At 37.6% G+C, this 16,794-nt stretch overlaps 1 protein-coding gene across 3 annotated transcripts in view; it reads left to right on the plus strand.

The window, feature by feature from the left end:
* The first annotated feature begins 1,578 nt into the window (after positions 1-1,578).
* The window catches only part of LOC138310923 (collagen alpha-2(VIII) chain-like), a 31,818-nt gene continuing 16,602 nt past the window's right edge, over positions 1,579-16,794 (plus strand). For 2 of the 3 annotated variants that reach the window (XM_069252247.1, XM_069252249.1), the window contains exons 1-2: positions 1,579-1,835; positions 2,106-2,339. In XM_069252247.1, the coding sequence (XP_069108348.1) occupies positions 1,688-1,835; positions 2,106-2,339 (382 nt within the window). In that variant the 5' untranslated portion in view covers positions 1,579-1,687. Of the gene's footprint in view, positions 1,836-2,105; positions 2,340-3,003; positions 3,034-3,331; positions 3,812-16,794 lie in introns of those variants that run through there. The other variant, XM_069252248.1, reaches the window with a different exon arrangement.

Here is a 16,794-nt window from a genome sequence, read left to right on the forward strand (position 1 = left end):
TTTGATTATCACCATGTCGTTCATAATTTTTTTTTGCTTTCCGTATATAAGACAAGCCTTGAATGGAACTTCAACTAAATATGTTGTTGTCTTTCTCTGGAATCACTCAGAGAAAAGTACGATTTAGAATGGCTAAGATGAGTTTTACGATGCATTTTGATGAATTTGCGAGCGCCTAAGACGCGAGAATTTGGTGTTTGAGGGTCCGGGGGTCTCCCCCGGGAAATATATTACGATTTAGAATTTTACGATGCATTTTGATGAATGTGGGAGCGCCCGAAGGCGCGAGATTTTGGTGTTTGAGGGGGTCCGAGGGTCTCCACCGGGTAAAAATATGACGATTTAGAATGGCTGTGATGAGTTTAATGATGTATTTTAATGATTTTAAAGCGTTCTTAACATGATACTTTTTATCTAAAGTTATCTGCATTTAGATATTTTAACTGTGAATGTCGCCATATCATGATGCAGCTCTGCTCAATCTGAACATACCGGCTTCACACCATCGGCACATTGTTGTGTAACACAAAATAATAATGAATAAATTGTCTTGCTAATTCATTTAAACAAATGAATCTTTTAAGAGACATTTTTTTTAAAAGTACGTAAAATCCCTTCATTGACATTTTTAGTCTAGTTCATGTGTATTAAATTTTTACTGTTAAACCTTTCAACATTATATGCATACATGAACGTTTAAGGAAATGCGCCGCGCGTACGAAAATGTGCAGGAGGACCTTTTTTCTTTCAAATGTGCAATTTTAGAACTTTCGCGAAAATGGGAGGGGGGGGGGAGGGCAAAAGCAAAATGACATGTTTGCCCCCGTCTAAAATTTAGAAATATAGTTTGGATGATTTGAAAAAAGAAAGGAAAATCAGACCGAAAAAGGTTATATATAACTAGTGATATGTAGGGTAATGTCCATTAGACGGATAGATACTATAACTACATGTAGGTAATGGTAGAAGCAAGTATAAAACCATATAATATAACAAAAACTCTTCTTTATAGCTGCAAAAACCTGTACAGTATAGGATTATCGACACTTAGAAACTCTTCACAAAACTTCTGCATACGTTGCAACGTTTATCAGATTTTACACAGTAATCAGGAACCTTTAGTAGATAAATTTGTGTTTTCAGACGATATCATATACATGTATGTCCATTAGACAGATGAAATTTCCTTCGATCGGATGTTTTGAATGTTCCCGCATCGCGTATGCACACAGGGATTGTTTACACTCGCTGAAAGATAATTATATGAAATAGTGACTAGGTCGTTTCTATTTGTTTTCAGTTTTTCTCCATTTTGAACAAAATGGTTATACAAACTTTTAAATTTTGTTATTAACACAAAGTACACAATTTTTACAATTATTTTCAGTTCTATAATTCTTTTTATCTTTTATTACATGATTTATTAACGATTTAGTCCCTTTAAAAATCGGAATGGGGTATCATGGATCAGGAAGTAAGTTTTTATAGAAGTGGTAAGAGGTATTTAGTCATTATAATATTGTGAGGTTGTATCAGCTTATATATAAAATGTGTATTGCCATCTGCCATTCCCCCTTATCTACCAGTCAAAGTGTATGTCTACATAAAACTCAGGTAAGATCTTATCTAATACTTTATCTACGTGTTGCTGTTTCAATCGGAATCATTCCGGACGATATTGGTGAACATGGCGCGGTGCTTTGTTTTTACGGTGTGCGTCCTAATACTGGACGTGTCGTTTGGTCTAGCCAGTCCTTCTATGGTTGGAGATGGGTCCACTGATCCAGTGTTGCTTCAGGTCCAACGTCTCCTGCTAAAACACGAGGCTCAAATAGGTAACACCGACAGCCGTTTCTACTTGAATTATTTCATATATTTATTGAATGTTTTAGTGACGTTTGATTATTCAAATAACCTTTTTTTCTGAATGAACACGGCAGTTCCTGCTATTTTTTTTTAATTTGATAAATGTCATTATCGATTCCACAACCGTCCTTGTGAGATGTAACTGATTCTAGTACCCAGTATCCTGTACATCCTTGTAATGTTCATGCTTATAGTGTTAAAGCCTATAGGTGTGATGAGATTTTTTTCTCAATATTCAGAGGCCCTTCAAAAGGAAAACATCCGACTTGCGGAGAAATCTTTAACTCTCGAAGGAGAAGTGAAATTTCTTCGAGAGAAAACTGTTTCACTTGAAGAGAAAATTGTGACTCTCGAAGACAAAATCACTTCACTAGAACAGGATCAGCCTTCTGCTGATGAGACCGAGATCACTACACCGTGTCCAGAAGAATCGAATGGAATTGATGGATCCCGAATAACGAGACAACCAAAAGGTACGAATCGGTTCCTGATATATGATAAACATTAAATATATGTGAGATATATGACAAATTGTGCACATTATGATCAAAGCTTGCAACTCGTTACAAATGAAGTTTAGTCCAAAATAAATCTTTTTGGCCTCTGAGCCACCGCGAATTAGCTCTGTAACGTCACTGGCGACCATAATATTCCAACTGTGTACTTCTAAAGACATATATGTATATGAACTTATAACCATATGGGTCAAGGAAGTAATAGCAACAGTTGTTTTCCATATAACACTGGATCCTTATAGACATATGTATTTTAAGTAATTCGTAATGTCCAACTTATAACCATACAAACACACATTATGTACATAAACCGTTCACATTGGAACTGTATTATTTGTTTCATGCACAATAAGTGATTCCGTTTTAAATCTTACGTATAATTGTTCCTTTCAGGCTTGTATTGTTTATTTCCTTTTTTCCTGACCTCGGTCTACGAAATGTACAGTATGTGTCATGCGCAAAAACTATATTATTGATGTGTATCATGTGATGACTTGAACAACAGGCATTTTGTTGTAATCTTTATTTAATGCTTCTAATGTTTATTGTTATGACTATTGATTTCTTGCAGCAGTCATATATCATTTGTATTCAAATTCATTACAATTATTTTTGTTTTCAGATGGTGTCAAGAAAATAAGCAAACGTGTCGGTAAGTCAGTGTTATATTTTTGTTTATAATCGATTTTTTTTATTTCTGTTTACTCTATATCTGTTTCCTGGGTTCTCTCTATGTTGAGATTCATGAAAATTGCCCACTATTTCTTATAAATGATTTTCGGCTTATATTGTTAAAGTTGCTATAATGATATTTCGATCCCTGGTGCATAAGTTGTTTCCTAATATACATACATATACAATGTCATCCTTTCTAAGTCTCTTCCTTATGAAATAAATTCCTATGTATCATATCAATTCATACTAACATCAGACCTTGTTTTATTTTGTAGACTCCACCACTGACAGTATAATTGCATTTCACGCCATTCTCACACACACCATAACAGATCCAGGTACGGACCATATTGTTCAGTTTGACAAAATGGTTACAGATATCGGCTCTCATTACAATTCTCAAACTGGCGAATTTATCTGTCGAGAAGTTGGCGTTTACAAGTTTTCGTGGATGATTTTCATGACTGGTAATCCATACATCTACACAGATTTGGTTCGGAATGGAAAGGTCATAGGATCAAGCATCAGCGGAGACACAGTATGGGATACAACTGGCTTAGCCTTGGCAATAACAATGCTGGTTCCTGGTGACTTAGTTTGGGAACGAGTATCTACACACAATAGTGGAGCCGATATCCACCCGACCCATACGATGTTTAACGGATTTCGTCTGCACTAAGTGAAAAATCAACACATCTCAATGCACTTATGCTATTCCGTGTACGATGCAACATCAATTGTATGCCGTTGATGGTAAACAATTTATATATCAAAAGTTAGCAAAGTTATTGTTCAGAGTTTGTGGTATGTCTTTATGTAGTACCAAACAACCTATTTAATTTGGTTTATTGTATTTACGTCCTATTATTATCCAGGATCTTTTTTTTGTACTCGTCAAACCTAATAATACAAACCAAATTATATGCTCGTTAAACCTAATAATACAAACCAAATTATATGCTCGTTAAACCTATTATACACCAAACCAAATTACAGGTTCCTTAAAGCAAACTGAATAAATTGCTACCGTGTATGCTGTTGAAAATGAATGAGCATGACTACATTAAATGTTACCGAGGGTAGGGTAAAGATGCTAGTTGTTTCATCAACAAAAAACCTAATATTTGCCATATTAAATGTTTTATTATTTTTATTACTATTGGTACGTATACTCAAACCTCATACATAAGTCGTTTCTGAAAAAGCTTTTACGCCATTGTTTTAATCTAGAATTTGTCTATCATTATATTGTTCAACAATCTATTGTTGCTTACCCTAAATAAGACAAGCCATGAATGAAACAACAACTAAATATGTTGTCTTTCTCTGGAATCTTTCAGAGAAAAGTTCTATCCTGCGGCATATTTCGATTGTATTGAAATCTAATACATACATGCATATATAAAACAGCATTAACATAATCATCATTAAAAATCGGAATGGGGTATCATGGATGCTGATGTTGTACTAAGCTTATGTGTTTAGCAATAACGATATTGTGAGCTATCTGTCAATTATGTGTAGCAATTTGTATTCTATTCTGACCAAGTTTCTTTGCAATTTTTTCGAGAGCGCCTTTAAGTACCTTGTTCTGTTTAAACTACTTCAAACCAAACCATGTATATCATGAATTGTGTAAACCAAACCAGGTATGACATGAACCAAACCATACCAGTATGGACATGAACCAAACCAAACCAGTATGGCATGAACCAAACCAAACCAGTATGGCATGAACCAAACCAAACCAGTATGGCATGAACCAAACCAAACCAGTATGGCATGAACCAAACCCAAACCAGTATGGCATGAACCAAACCAAACCAGTATGACATGAACCAAACCAAACCAGTATGGCATGAACCAAAACCAAACCAGTATGGACATGAACCAAACCAAACCAGTATGGACATGGAACCAAACCAAACCAGTATGGCATGAACCAAACCAAAACAGTATGGCATGAACAAACCAAACCAAACCAGTATGCATGAACCAAAACCAAACCAGTATGACATGAACCAAACCAAACCAAACCAAACCAGTATGACATGAACCAAACCAAACCAGTATGGCATGAACCAAACCAAACCAGTATGGCATGAACCAAACCAAACCAGTATGACATGAACCAAACCAAACCAGTATGCACATGAACCGAACCAAACCATAGATGTACCAAACCAACAGTATGACATGAACCAAACCATAACCAGGATGACATTAACCTAACCAAACCAGTATGGCATGAACCAAACCAAACCAGTATGACATGAACCAAACCAAACCAAACCAGTATGGCATGAACCAAACCAAACCAAACCAGTATGGCATGAACCAAACCAAACCAGTATGACATGAACCAAACCAAACCAGTATGGCATGAACCAAACCAAACCAGTATGGCATGAACCAAACCAAACCAGTATGGCATGAACCAAACCAAACCAGTATGACATGAACCAAACCAAACCAGTATGACATGAACCAAACCAAACCAGTATGGCATGAACCAAACCAAACCAGTATGACATGAACCAAACCAAACCAGTATGGCATGAACCAAACCAAACCAGTATGGCATGAAACCAAAACCAAACCAAACCAAACCAGTATGGACATGAACCAAACCAAACCAAACCAGTATGGCTTATGAACCAAACCAAACCAGTATGCATGAACCAAACCAAACCAGTATGACCATGAACCAAAACCAAACCAGTATGGCATAACCAAACCAAACCCAAACCACCAAAACCAGTATGGCATGGAACCAAACCAAACCAGTATGACATGAACCAAACCAAACCAAACCAGTATGACATGAACCCAAACCAAACCAAAATCAAACCAACCAGTATGCATGAACCAAACCAAACCAGTATGACATGACCAACCACAACCAAACCAAACCAGTATGACATGAACCAAAAACCAAACCAGTATGACATGAACCAAACCAAACCAAAACCAGTATGGCATGAACCAAACCAAACCAGTATGGCATGAACCAAACCAAACCAGTATGGCATGAACCAAACCAAACCAGTATGACATGAACCAAACCAAACCAGTATGGACAAACCAAAACCAAACCAGTATGGCATGAACCAAACCATGAAACCAAACAAACCAGTATGGCATGAAACCAAACCAAACCAGTATGACATGAACCAAACCAAACCAGTATGACATGAACCAAACCAAACCAAACCAGTATGACATGAACCAAACCAAACCAGTATGGCATGAACCAAACCAAACCAGTATGACATGAACCAAACCAAACCAGTATGACATGAACCAAACCAAACCATATGACCATGACAAACCAAACAACCAACCAAACCAGTATGACATGAAACCAAACCCAACCAGTATGGCTTGAACCAAACCAAACCAGTATGGCATGAACCAAACCAAACCAGTATGGACATGAACCAAACCAAACCAGTATGGCATGAACCAAACAATACCAGTAACATGAACCAAACCAAACCAGTATGGCATGAACCAAACCAAACCAGTATGACATGAACCAAACCAAACCGAACCAAACCAAAGTATGACATGAAACCAAACCAAAAAACCAGTATGGCCATGAACCAAACCAAACCAGTATGGCATGAACCAAACCAAACCAGTATGGCATGAACCAAACCAAACCAGTATGGCATGAACCAAACCAAACCAGTATGGCATGAACCAAACCAAACCAGTATGACATGAACCAAACCAAACCAGTATGACATGAACCAAACCAAACCAGTATGACATGAACCAAACCAAACCAGTATGGCATGAACCAAACCCAAACCAGTATGACATGAACCAAACCAAACCAGTATGACATGAACCAAACCAAAAACCAAACCAGTATGACATGAACCAAACCAACCAACCAGTATGACATGAACCAAACCAAACCAGTATGGCATGAACCAAACCAAACCAGTATGGCATGAACACAAACCAAACCAGTATGGCATGAAACCAAACCCAAACCAGTATGGCATGAACCAAACCAAACCAGTATGGCATGAACCAAACCAAACCAGTATGGCATGAACCAAACCAAACCAGTATGACATGAACCAAACCAAACCAGTATGACATGAACCAAACCAAACCAGTATGACATGAACCAAACCAAACCAGTATGACATGAACCAAACCAAACCAAACCAGTATGGCATGAACCAAACCAAACCAAACCAGTATGACATGAACCAAACCAAACCAGTATGACATGAACCAAACCAAACCAGTATGACATGAACCAAACCAAACCAGTATATGACATGAACCAAACCAAACCAGTATGACATGAACAACCCCAAACCAGTACCATGAACCAAACCAAACCAGTATGACATGAACCAAACCAAACCAGTATGGCATGAACCAAACCAAACCAGTATGACATGAACCAAACCAAACCAGTATGGCATGAACCAAACCAAACCAGTATGACATGAACCAAACCAAACCAGTATGACATGAACCAAACCAAACCAGTATGGCATGAACCAAACCAAACCAGTATGGCATGAACCAAACCAAACCAAACCAGTAACCATGAAAAACCAAACCAGTATGACATGAACCAAACCAAACCAGTATGACATGAACCAAACCAATCCAGTATGACATGAACCAAACCAAACCAGTATGACATGAACCAAACCAAACCAGTATGACATGAACCAAACCAAACCAGTATGACATGAACCAAACCAAACAAACCAGTATGGACATGAACCAAAAACCAAAACCAGTATGCATGAACCAAACCAAACCAGTATGACATGATCCAAACCAAACCAAACCAGTATGACATAACCAAACCAAACCATAAGACATGAACCAAACCAAAACCAGTATGGCATGAACCAAACCAAACAAACCAGTATGGACATGAACCAAACCAAACCAGTATGGCATGAACAAACCAAACCAGTATGACATGAACCAAACCAAACCAGTATGACATGAACCAAACCAAACCAGTATGGCATGAACCAAACCTCAACCAGTATGACATGAACCCAAACCAAACCAGTATGGCATGAACCAAACCAAACCAGTATGACAAACCCAAACCAGTATGACATGAACCAAACCAAACCAGTATGACATGAACCAAAACCAAACCAGTATGGCATGAACCAAACCAAACCAGTATGACATGAACCAAACCAAACCAGTATGACATGAACCAAACCAAACCAGTATGACATGAACCAAACCAAACCAGTATGGCATGAACCAAACCAAACCAGTATATGGAACCAAACCAAACCATAAGACATGAACCAAACCAAACCAGTATGGCATGAACCAAACCAAACCAGTAATGGCCATGAAACCAAACCAAAAACCAAACCAGTATGACATGAACCAAAACCAAACCAGTATGACATGAACCAAACCAAAACCAGTATGGCATGAACCAAACCAAACCAGTATGACATGAACCAAACCAAACCAGTATGACATGAACCAAACCAAACCAGTATGACATGAACCAAACCCAAACCAGTATGGCAAGACATGAACCAAACCAAACCAGTATGCATGAACCAAACCAAACCAGTATGACATGAACCAAACCAAACCAGTATGGCATGAACCAAACCAAACCAGTATGACATGAACCAAACCAAACCAGTATGGCATGAACCAAACCAAACCAGTATGGCATGAACCAAACCAAACCAAACCAGTATGGCATGAACCAAACCAAACCAGTATGGCATGAACCAAACCAAACCAGTAGACATGAACCAAACCAAACCAGTATGACATGAACCCAAACCAAACCACGTAACCATGAAACCAAACCAACCAGTCCAATACCAGTATGGCATGAACCAAACCCATACCAGTATGACATGAACCAAAACCAAACCAGTATGGCATGAACCAAACCCAAACCAGTATGACATGAACCAAACCAAACCAGTATGGCATGAACCAAACCAAACCAGTATGGCATGAACCAAACCAAACCAGTATGAACATGACCAAACCAAACCAAAACCAGTATGGCTTATGAACCAAACCAAACCAGTATGACTTGAAACCAAACCAAACCAGTATGGCATGAACCAAACCAAACCAGTATGGCATGAACCAAACCAAACCAACCAAACCAGTATGACATGAACCAAACCAAACCAGGACATGAACCAAACCAAACCAGTATGGCATGAAACCAAACCAAACCAGTATGGCAGTATGGCATGAACCAAACCAAACCAGTATGGCATGAACCAAACCACCAAACCAGTATGGACATGAACCAAACCAAGTGGCATGAACCAAACCAGTATGACATGAGGTGTTTACCATTATCAAACGTTGGTATTTGAACCAATACTAGAACTCTCACCATTGAAACCATATATATAAACACATAAACACGAAATGTAACTACTTTGATGAGTAAATCCCCGACAGTCGTTAATATTTATTGTTTGGTTTCATTACCAAGGAGGTATTAGATTTGGTGTCTTATAAACACACTAACAATTTATTGGGTTGACATATACCACAATGGCCGTTCTATAGTGTCCCCTTATCCTTCAAGTCAATAGTGTATGTCTACATAAAACTCACGGTCAGGCCTTATCTGAAAATTTATTTTACGTGTTGCTGTTTTCAATCGGAATCATTCCGGACGATATTGGTGAACATGGGCACGGTGGTTTGTGTTTTACGGTTTGTGTCCTATATACTGGACGTGTCGTTAGGTCTAGACCAGGTCCCTTCTATGGTTGGAGACGGGTCCTACTGATCCAGTGTTGCTTCAGGTCAACAACGTCTCCTGCTCTAAAACGACGAGGTCTCAAAATAGGTAACACCGACAGCCGTTTCTCTACTTTGAATTATTTCATATATTTATTTGAATGTTTCTGAGTGACGTTTGATTATTCCAAATAACCTTTTTTTTCTGTCATGAACACGGCAGTTCCTGCTATTTTTTTTTGGAATTTGATATAAATGTCATTATCGATTCCACAACCGTCCCTTGTGAGATGTATGTTAACTCTGCTTCTAGCTACCCAGTACCCTGTACATCCTTGTAAATGTTCATACTTATATATGTTTAAAGCCTAGGGCAAGTGTGATGAGATTTTTTTCTCAATATTCAGAGGCCCTTCAAAAGGAAAACATCCGACTTGCGGAGAAATCTTTAACTTAATCTCTCGAAGTGAGAAGTTAAATTTTCTTCATAGAGAAGAAAACTATTTCACCTTGAATGAGAAAATTGTGACTCTCGAAGACAAAATCACATCATCGACGAGAACAGGATCAAGCCTTATGCTGATGGATGACCCGAGAGATTCAACTGACCGTGTCCATTAGAAATCGAATGGAATTGATGGATCCCGAATAACGAGACAACCAAAAGGTACGAATCGGTTCCTGATATATGATAAACATTAAATATATGTGAGATATATGAACAAATTGTGCATTGTCATTATACAGTAATTAAAGCTTGCATAACTCGTGAAAACATAATGAGTTTAAGACCAAAATTAAATCTTTTTGGCCTCTGAGCCACCGCGAATTAAGCTCTGTAACGTCACTGGCGACCATTAATATTCCAACTTTGTACTTTTCTAAAGACATATATATGGTATATGAACTTATAACCATATAGGTCAAGGAAGTATAATATAGCAACATTTGTTGAAATTTTCCATATAAAAACTGGATCCTTATAGACATATGTATTTTAAGTAATTCGTAATGTCCAACTTATAACCATACAAACACACATTATGTACATTAAAAACTGTTCACGATTGCGAACTGTATTATTTGTTTCATGCACAATAAGTGATTCCGTTTTAAATCTTTACGTATAAATTGTTCCTTTCAGGCGCTTGTATTGTTTAGTTTCCTTTTTTCCTGACCTCGGTCTACGAAAAGTTCAGTATGTGTCATGCGCAAAAAAACTATATTATTTGATGCGTATCATGTGATGATGATGAAATTCAGGCATTATTGTTGTATTTTTAATTAATGCTTCTAATGTTTTATTGTTATGACTATTGATTTCTTGCTTGCCAGTCATATATCATTTTGTTTTCAATTATCAGTCAGTTATCTTTGTTTTCAGATGGTGTCAAGGGAAAATAAGCAAACGTGTCGGTAAGTCAATGTTATATTTTTGTTTATACATCGATTATTTTTTTATTTCTGTTTACTATATATTCTGTTTCCTGGGTTCTCTCTATGTTAAGTTTCATGAGAAATTGTTCATACTATTTTTTTATAAAATGATTTTCGGGCTTTATATTGTTAAAGTTTGCTATAATGAATATATCGATACCTTTTGCATAAGTTGTTTTCCTAATATTACATAGTAAAACAATTTATCATCCTTTTTAAGGCACGTTCCTCATGGAAATAAATTCCTATGTATTCATATCAATTCATACTAACATCTCAGGACTTGTTTTTATATTTGTAGACCTCCACCCACTGACCGTCTAATTTGCATTTTCACGCCATTCTCACACACCACCATCCATTAACAGCATCCAGGGTACCGACCCTTAATCTCATTAGTTTGAACAAAAATGGTCACAAAATATCGGCTCTCACTACGAATTCCCTGAATGGCGTGTTTTAATTGTGCCTGAAGTCTTTTTGGAATTTACAAAGTTTTCGTGGATGATTGACCACGGGCTAGTTAATCAGTACATCTACACAGATTTGGTAGGAAATGGCGAGGTCATAGAGATCAAGCATGCAGCTCGGAGCGACACAGTAAATCGTATACAACAGGATCAGCCATCGGCAATAAACCAATGCCAGTTACCTTGGTGACTTAGTTTTTGGGTAACGAGGGTTTCATTCTACCAGCACAGTAGTGGGAGCCTGATATCCCACCCGACCCATACGATGTTATAACGGATTTCGTCTGCACTTAAGTGAAAAATCAACACATCTCAATTGCACTTATGCTATTCCATGTACGATGTAACACCAATTGTATGTCTTTGGAGGTAAACAAAAATGTATCAATAAATAGCAAAAGACACATGATATTACAATTAATAACTACCCGCAAGGTGCAGAAACTCTGTAATATGCAAATTCGGAATATATAAAAGAGCATAAACAAGAACATCATTAAAATCGGAAATGGGGTATCATGGAATCAGGAAGTAGTTTTTATTAGAAAGTAGGAAGAAGTATCTAGCCATTATAATATCGTGAGGTTGTAATCGGCTTATATGCTAGAATGTGTTATTGCCATCCTGCCAATATTCCCATGTATTTTTTTCGAATATTTGAACCCAAACTGTAAAGGGAATGTGCTACCTGATAAGCAAAGAACGCCTACACTTTTAGATATACACGATATATCGCCTAGAACTCTCACCATTGAAACCATATATAAATACATTCACGAAATGTAACTACATCTTGAGTAAATCCGTCGTTAATTATTTATTGTTTGGTTTACGTTACCAAGGTATTAGATATGTGTCGAGTAAAACACACTAACACTTTATTTTGAGTAAATATACCAAAGGCCGTTATATTGTCCTTCTTATCTACAAGTCAAAGTGTATAGTCTACATTAAATCACTCAGGTCAGGTCTTATCTAATTACTATATTATACGTGTTGCTGTTTCAATCGGAATCATTCGGACGATATTGGTGAACATGGCACCGGAGGTTTGTTTTTACGGTGTGCGTCCTAATACTGGACGTCTCGGTTATGTCTATGCCAAGTTCCATCTATGGGTTGAAGACGGGTCTACTGTTCCAGGTGTTTCATTCAGGTTCCATACGTCTCCTGCTAAAACACGAGGCTCAAATTAGGTAACAGCGACAGCGTTTTCGACTTGAATTATTTCCATATATTTATTGAATGTTTTGTAGTGATGTTTTGATTATTCCAACAATATACCTTTTTTTTAATGAGAACAACGGCAGTTCCTCGAACTATTATGATTTTAATTTGAATCAATGTCATTAATCCGATTTCACATACCGTCCTTGTGATGATGTAACTGATTAATAAAATCTGTTTACCTGTATAGTGATCGAGATTCGGGTTTCTCGGTCGAGGGCTAAGATGTTTTAACATACATCCCACCCGAGGCGTTAGCCGAGTTGGGATTTACAAAATCTTAGCCCTCGCAAACAATGCTTGGTTCCTGAACTTAACGGGTATTACATCTACAACCAGTAGTGGAGCCGATGATCCACCCGACCCATACGATGATTATGGCATGAACCAAACGGATTTCAGTCTGCACTAAGTGAAAAATCAACACATCTCAATGCACTTGATGCTTATTTCCATGTCACGATGTAACACCAATTGTATGTCTTTGGAGGTAAACAAAAATGTATCAATAAATAGCCAAAGGACCACATGATATTACAATGAAATACCTACCCGCAAGTGCAGATAACTCTGTAATATGCAAATTCGGAATATTATAAAAGAGCATAAACAAGGAACATCATTAAAATTCGGAACTTGGGGTTATCATGGATCAGGAAGTAAGTTTTTTTATAGAAGTAGGAAGAAGTTATTTAGCCATTATAATATCGTGAGGTTGTAATCGGCTTCAAATTTATATAGAAAATGTGTATTGCCATCTGCCAATTCCCCATGTATTTTTTTTCGAAATTTGACCAAACTGTAATGGGAATGTGCTACCAAACCATAAGCAAAGAACGCCTACACTTTTAGATATTACACGATATATCCTAGAACTCTCACCATGACAAACCATTACATAAATACATTCACGCGAAATGTAATCTACATCTTGAGTAAATCCGTCGTTAATATTTGATTGTCTTGGTTTCGTTACCGAGGTATTAGATATGTGTCTTAAAACACACTAACAATTTTTTTTGAGTAATATATACCAATGGCCGTTATATTTTCCCCTTATCTACAAGTCAAAATGTATGTCTACATAAAACTCAGGTCAGGTCTTATCTAATACTTTATATACGTGTTGCTGTTTCAATCGGAATCATTCCGGACGATATTGGTGAACATGGCGCGGAGGTTTGTTTTTACGGTGTGCGTCCTAATACTGGACGTGTCGTTAGGTCTAGCCAGTCCTTCTATGGTTGGAGACGGGTCCACTGATCCAGTGTTGCTTCAGGTCCAACGTCTCCTGCTAAAACACGAGGCTCAAATAGGTAACAGCGACAGCCGTTTCTACTTGAATTATTTCATATATTTATTGAATGTTTTAGTGACGTTTGATTATTCAAATAACCTTTTTTCTGAATGAACACGGCAGTTCCTACTATTTGTTTTTAATTTGATCAATGTCATTATCGATTTCACAACCGTCCTTGTAAGATGTAACTGATTAATAAAAAAATATTACCTGTAAGTGGGCGATTCGAGAATCGGGTTTTCTCAGTCGAGGGCTAAGATTTTGTAACATCCCAACTCGGCTAACGCCTCGGTTGGGATTATGTTACAAAATCTTAGCCCTCGACTGACATAACCCGATCTCGGATTACTTACATGAAGGTTAATAGATTTTTTTTCTTCGCTACCTCCCTAAATATCTAGTTGTATATATTAAACCCCATTTATATCCGTTTAGAGTGCACGAGTATCCCGTCTGGGGCCTCTTTGATCAACAACCACATCATCTTCGTTTCGAATTTAGTCCTTCCGCGTAGGGAATATAGTTCGGTCATATCAATGGAATAACCAAGGATCTAAAACGGTACATATTATTTTAATAATAATCAAACAACAACCAAACCACACAAAGTAATAGCATCAAACAACGAAAAACAGTTTGAATGCATAGTTGTCTTATGTCTTTTAGTATTATCTAGGTCGTGTGACGTCACTCACAAACTTGTTTTTCCGGAAAATTTACAAATCGTCGTCGGAGTCGATGATAATGGACGAACTAAATGTAGCTCCACGATTTGTTGGTGGGTTGATGATTGAATTGTTGTTAATTGTTATGTTAAAAACCACCACCAATGTATAACACTTCATGTAAAAACAGACCGTTCTGATGCCTGTTGTGCACATGTGTTTGATTGTCGGTACCACGCTTGGGACATGGATTTGACTTCCATCAACGGGATTAGGCCTAACGTTTGACCTAGTGTTACAAAGTATGACATGAAATGTCGTGGTTTTGAGTACTCGTCATCGCCCGTGTTTAATTGTTAAGAGAATTTTGGATTTTTGTGGCGCCGGTTATTTGCACAGCATGTGTATCAGGCGATGTTATTTTCCAGAAGTTTCTGTGTGCAGAGATGTTTATGACATGTGTTTGTAAGTCTTTTTCAAACCTTTTATGTTTGCATTGAACCATTGTTTTCATTACCATTTTTTAACATGAACCAAACCAAACAGTATGGCATCGTAAACCATTGGTCAAACCATACTTTGTTGGATTTTTTTAGTGTACTAGCGGCCAGGTAGAATGGGTGGTCTTTTCCGGAGAAGTCACTGGGCCTTTTTTCTTTGTATGTTTTATATATTTTAACCAACATCTATCGGGGTTTTCCAAATTTTCATAACTCAGTTTCTGGCATTAACAAAGAATGTCCCCCCGTATGGTCTTTGTCTGTCAAAACCATAACCAGGTATTCCCTTTCCAATTCTGGATCATATCCAAACCCAGCATAGAGCCCTGTGTTCCGCTGAACCACCCCTCATTCCAAACAACAAAGTGTTGTTAAACCATAACGTGTTTAAAATTGAGTTCGGGGAATTTACTCCAAGTTATCCAGCATCAAGAGCCAAATTGATTTCAGCGTCGACATGAACCAGTATCTGCGGTTTTTGGTATGGTGAACCAAACCAAACCAGTAGATGTTTTTGTTTGCTTTTTAAATTTCTTGTTTTTGAGAAACAAACGGATGTTATCAAACTCTCCCCGTATTTCCTCTGTTTAAGTACCCTTTCAAAGCCTTCCCAAATTCCCCTTAGACTTGTTGGTTCGTACTCCGAACCATCTTTTTGTCGACATGAACCACCAAACCAATTGAGCGAGAAGTTGATCGAGCTCATTATATGGAAACTGAGATTTCACGGGTTTCTTCCTGTGTTGATAAAAAATCTCGAAGCAGCTTTACATGAACCAGATGTCTTTCTTTTGGTGTTCGTATTTTCATTTTCCAGTTATGAAATGAACATCAGGTGTAGTTGCTATGAATCTTGGGTTTAAGGTCTGCATGAACAGGCAGGTGACCAGTAGATTCATTAATCTCGCGATCCATAGGGTATTTAGGTCAAACCATAGGTAACATTAAGAGTGTTCGCCCGAACCAGGCTAGTTGCGCATGGGAGGGAAGAGAATGTCTGGCAATGGACCAAACCAGTTGATTATGGGTTGGATTGGCAATAGAACCAGGCCCGGGTATGGGGCGACTCAAACCAAAAAGATGAGGCGGAGAGTTTTGTGGACCAAACCAAACAGTATGAAGAACCAAACCAAACCAGTACAACATGGAACCAAACCAAACCTTTGATTAACTCGTGTCTTGAACCAAACACAAACCAGATTATCTCGAACCAAACGTCAACAGTATGCATGAAACGTAATATGTATATGCTCCTAAAGGTTTTATCATAGACACAAAACACAAACCATTATGTGAACCAACACGTACAGTATCACCAAACTCAGTATGTTTTTCTTGAATCCAAACCATTATCGAACCGAATAATCGACAGTGAACCAAAAAAAACAT

The sequence above is a fragment of the Argopecten irradians genome, chromosome 16 (genome assembly GCF_041381155.1).
Source record: "Argopecten irradians isolate NY chromosome 16, Ai_NY, whole genome shotgun sequence".
In the NCBI taxonomy this organism is placed as follows: Eukaryota; Metazoa; Mollusca; class Bivalvia; order Pectinida; family Pectinidae; genus Argopecten; species Argopecten irradians.